The sequence below is a fragment of the Rutidosis leptorrhynchoides genome, chromosome 3 (genome assembly GCF_046630445.1).
Source record: "Rutidosis leptorrhynchoides isolate AG116_Rl617_1_P2 chromosome 3, CSIRO_AGI_Rlap_v1, whole genome shotgun sequence".
Lineage (NCBI taxonomy): Eukaryota > Viridiplantae > Streptophyta > Magnoliopsida > Asterales > Asteraceae > Rutidosis > Rutidosis leptorrhynchoides.
The window spans coordinates 680,744,529-680,748,735 of NC_092335.1; the positions used below are offsets into that span (position 1 = coordinate 680,744,529).

The window sequence follows — 4,207 nt, forward strand, 5'->3', positions numbered from 1 at the left end:
CTCATATAGAGGTCAAAACCTCGCAACGAAATCAATTAATATGGAACATTTTTAATCAATAAGAACGGGACATTTCACCAAGACTTACTTTTTGGAGTACAATATATGTGTATCACCATATGTCAAAAGAAAATTTTATTCTTTTTTTAAAAGAAGGCACTCAAGTACACATATCTACCAAGACATTTCAATGTATGTGTGTAGGTTTTTAAAATTTGAAATTTGAAATCAAAGATTCTTAATTCTTTCTCTATAAATTTTGAAATTCAAATGCTGAGATGTACAAACAAATAAAAAATCCTAAATCTTACTCTATTCCTCATCTTCTTTTGCAATCACCTTCTTTTTAATATCTAATTTTCTATCTAATTCAAATCAAAATTTCAGCCAGGTTTATTTTATTTTCTCATTTATGTTTCATAAACATTTCTTCATAGTGATTTTTTTTTAATGATATTGTAATATCCGGCTTTAAGTTTTAGCTTATTAAAAATGTCTAAGATTGAAATATTCGGCAATCAATTGACTTTTTCCAATGTTTTTTTGACAATTTTCAATGTTCTGTTGTCTACTTTCACTCATGTCTCCTTTGAACTTTTATCATAGGTTATACGTATATGATGCAATCCAAAGTGTTCATAAATGTTACTTGCAATCCAAAGTGGCGCGAAATTGATCGTTTCTTGCATAATCAGAATTTCAGACCCGAAGACATCACCAAAAAGTTGTGTTCGCTATTTGAAATGAAGTTACAAAGTATAATAATAGACTTCAAAGAGAATCATGTCTTTGGCGAGGTTGAAAAAGGTATTTTCAATAAATATCTTCATATTCCTTAATTGTATATTGACTAAAACTATAACTTTTTTTTAATAGAAGTCTATTGATTTAACTTTTTCACTGCAGTTGTTTACACAACTGAATTTCACGAACGTGTATTCCCTCATGCACACATATGTCTCTTTTTGAAGTCTATTGAACATTAAGACGGCATGTTATCAGGAACTGCCAGATCTTGGTCTTAGTGATAAAGTATTTTAAATCATTAATGATACGATCATATAGTTTTTGCAATGATAATAAATAAAGGTTCAGGACAATCACTATCGTGTGTCGATTTATTTCTTCCAATACCGGTGTTTAGTCATGGACAACTATACGTTGCACTATCTCGGGTTACTAATCGTCAAGGAATCAAGATATTAATCTTAGACAAGGATAACAAAGTATCAAACACAAGGAAAAATGTGGTGTACAAAGAAGTCTTGCAACACTTATAGACTTAATTGAATAAATGTTTCAAAAAATTTTCATTTGTATGATATCTTTGAACTATTATGTATATATAATGTTTTTTTCGAAATATTTGAATAATGTAAAATTATTATGATTTCCACCAAGTATTATCTAACTTTAAAGATGTTTCATTCATATCAGATATGTGACAAAAATTTTATATGTTTTCATGTGATGTTACTAATATTATACGTACGCTATCTTTGAAATAATATGAATTCCAACGTGCAACGCACGGACTCCAAAACCTAGTATATATATATATATACATATATATGTATATATACATATATACATATATATACATATATACATATATATATATATATATATATATATATATATATATACATATATATATATGGGTAACATTCTAGTGAGAATGCTCTCATCTTATATTATGGTGAGAACAAATTTGAGCCACAAATTTTTTTTCAAATAATTTAATTGCCTTTAATTTTTAAAACAATTGTAAAGGACATATACGGTAGTTCACCTATTACCTTTTTTTTTTCTCACCTCCTGGTATCTTAAATGATAACTTCCATTACATGGGCTCCAAAACCTAGTATATATATATATATATATATATATATATATATATATATATATGGGTAACATTCTAGTGAGAATGCTCTCATCTTATATTATGGTGAGAACAAATTTGAGCCACAAATTTTTTTTCAAATAATTTAATTGCCTTTAATTTTTAAAACAATTGTAAAGGACATATACGGTAGTTCACCTATTACCTTTTTTTTTCTCACCTCCTGGTATCTTAAATGATAACCTCCATTACATTAAACTCATTTCATGATTCTTCCCTACTGATCGATCGTATATTAAAATAAATTTTAATAATGGGATGAAGTGATGTACACACAATGGCGGAACCAGGATTCATTGATGGGGGAGGCTTACTCAATAATCGGAGTAAATAAAAAAAAAAGTACAAATTAGAACGAGATATATTTTGAAAACAATGTAAACAAACATAACCATTTCTAAGCAAAATTAACATATGATGCAAATCCATACATAAGTTTATCGAAAATAATCTGAAAAATAATAAAAATGCACGCGTTGACCATGTTTCTTGAGGTATCCTGCAATAGTAGTTAAGTTACTACCTTAGTTAAAATGCTAATAAAAGATATAGCAAAATGTGAGCATCTAAAAAATTGTACCTAATGTGGTAGAAGTTGGACGCGTCTACGCTTCTTGACAGCAAAATCATCTGTTATGTCATCCGAAGTAAATGAATCGGCAATTTCCCTTTCAATGTAAAGAATCAAACAACTTTTAAGATAGTCATCACCCATGCTACAACGAAGCCTCGTTTTCATAATCTTCATTGCTGAAAAAGCTCTTTCACTTGTTGCTGTTGAAACCGGAAGAGTTAATACAAGACGAATCAATCTGTTAAGCATTGGATACACTTTAACCCTCCCAGTTTGTTGTAGGCCTCTACATAACTCTGCAATCGTTTGAACATTTTTTAACTCTGGATCATTAAGCAAATCAAGCTCATAATGTTGCAACTCAGATTTCAGCTGAATATTTTCTTGCTCTGTAAAGTCTAAAGGATAGAATTTTTTTGCTAGACTACAAATATCAGCTTTATTGAATGGCTTTTTTGGGTTTAGAGCAACACTGAGTCGAAGAAGTTCCGTCACAGACTCATTAAATCTAGAGTTCAACTCTTGCAACTGACTATCAATAGCTGCAAAGAATACATCAACTCGATAATGATGTTCAACAGTCACATTGTCCTTTTCCGAACGAGACCGGATAATGTCTTAGTAAGATTGACTCATTTCAGGAACTTGGATGTTATTAGTCTCACAAAAAGAAACAACTTTATCAAAAAGTGATTGCCATCCTTCATCTCTTAGATTTTGAATCAAACTCTTAGTAGTGGAAACCAAAGACAGAGTATTGACGATATCTTGAGATTTGCGTTGCAAAGCTTGACAAAGATTATCAGTTTTCTTCAGTATTTTCTTCATCAAACGCATCACAAAAACAAAATCAAATGATAATAAGTGTGTGAGAGCAAAAGAAGCATCACCTTTTTGAGAAGAAGTAGATCCGTTAATAGCAATGTCACGTAGTACTACAATGGCGGGATCGTATAATCTCAACAAGCTACGTATAGATCGATAGTGTGAACTCCATCTTGTATCTCCGGGTCATTGCAAACTTTGGATTTGATTTACGCCTTTACCAGTCTTAAGTTCTCCAGTTTCAGCCAAAAGTGAAATTTCAGAAATTTGAGCATCTTGTAATTGATCGTGACGCTTGGAAGAAGAATCAATGACATTAATTAAAAAGTTCAAAATTTTAAAAAATTTATGCACTTCGACCACCTCTTTAGATGCTGCAACTAAAGCTAGTTGCAACTGATGAGCAAAACAATGTATATAATACGCGTAAGGGCATTCTTTTAATATTAAAGCTTGCAATCCATTCCATTCTCCACGCATATTACTAGCCCCATCATAAACTTGACCTCGAATATCTTGAAAATCAAGTTTATGAAAAGAAAGAGATGACAAGATTTCATTTTTTAATATCAATGCAGTAATATCTTTGACATGAACCAAGTCTAAAAACCTTTTTTTTACATGTCCATCTCGGTCAACGAATCTCACAACAATTGCCATTTGCTCTTTCTTAGACTCATCTCGTGACTCATCAACGATCAAACAGATGAATTAAGTGTTTATCATCTGATTTTACTCATGAACTTAGATTTAAAAAAAAAAAAAAATACAATATCTAACGATCAATATTATATTATTTTATATTAATATGAGGACGCGTAATATTATTGTCATTCTTGTTTGATAGCATCCTCATTAAACTGGTTCCATCGTTGTTCGTCATATGAAACAAAAATAAGAGGATG

General features: G+C 30.4%; 1 protein-coding gene across 1 annotated transcript; it reads right to left on the reverse strand.

The window, feature by feature from the left end:
* Window positions 1-2,483: 2,483 nt before the first annotated feature.
* LOC139902669 (uncharacterized) lies at window positions 2,484-3,962 on the reverse strand. The gene is made up of 3 exons (XM_071885273.1): window positions 3,524-3,962; window positions 3,110-3,412; window positions 2,484-3,019 (listed from the first exon to the last, which is right to left on the reverse strand). Exons 1-3 carry the CDS (start codon window positions 3,960-3,962, stop codon window positions 2,484-2,486), a joined length of 1,278 nt encoding a protein of 425 aa, XP_071741374.1.
* Between the last annotated feature and the right edge of the window lie 245 nt (window positions 3,963-4,207).

Bases quoted from the DNA above. Each gene is read 5' to 3' on its own strand.
- LOC139902669 (XM_071885273.1), bottom strand. From the start codon at position 3,962: ATGGCAATTGTTGTGAGATTCGTTGACCGAGATGGACATGTAAAAAAA. The intron at 3,413-3,523 runs GTAAAGGCGTAA...CCGCCATTGTAG, and splicing joins AACTGGAGAACTTAAGACTG to TACTACGTGACATTGCTATT. The intron at 3,020-3,109 runs GTCAATCTTACT...TATTCTTTGCAG, and splicing joins CATCCAAGTTCCTGAAATGA to CTATTGATAGTCAGTTGCAA.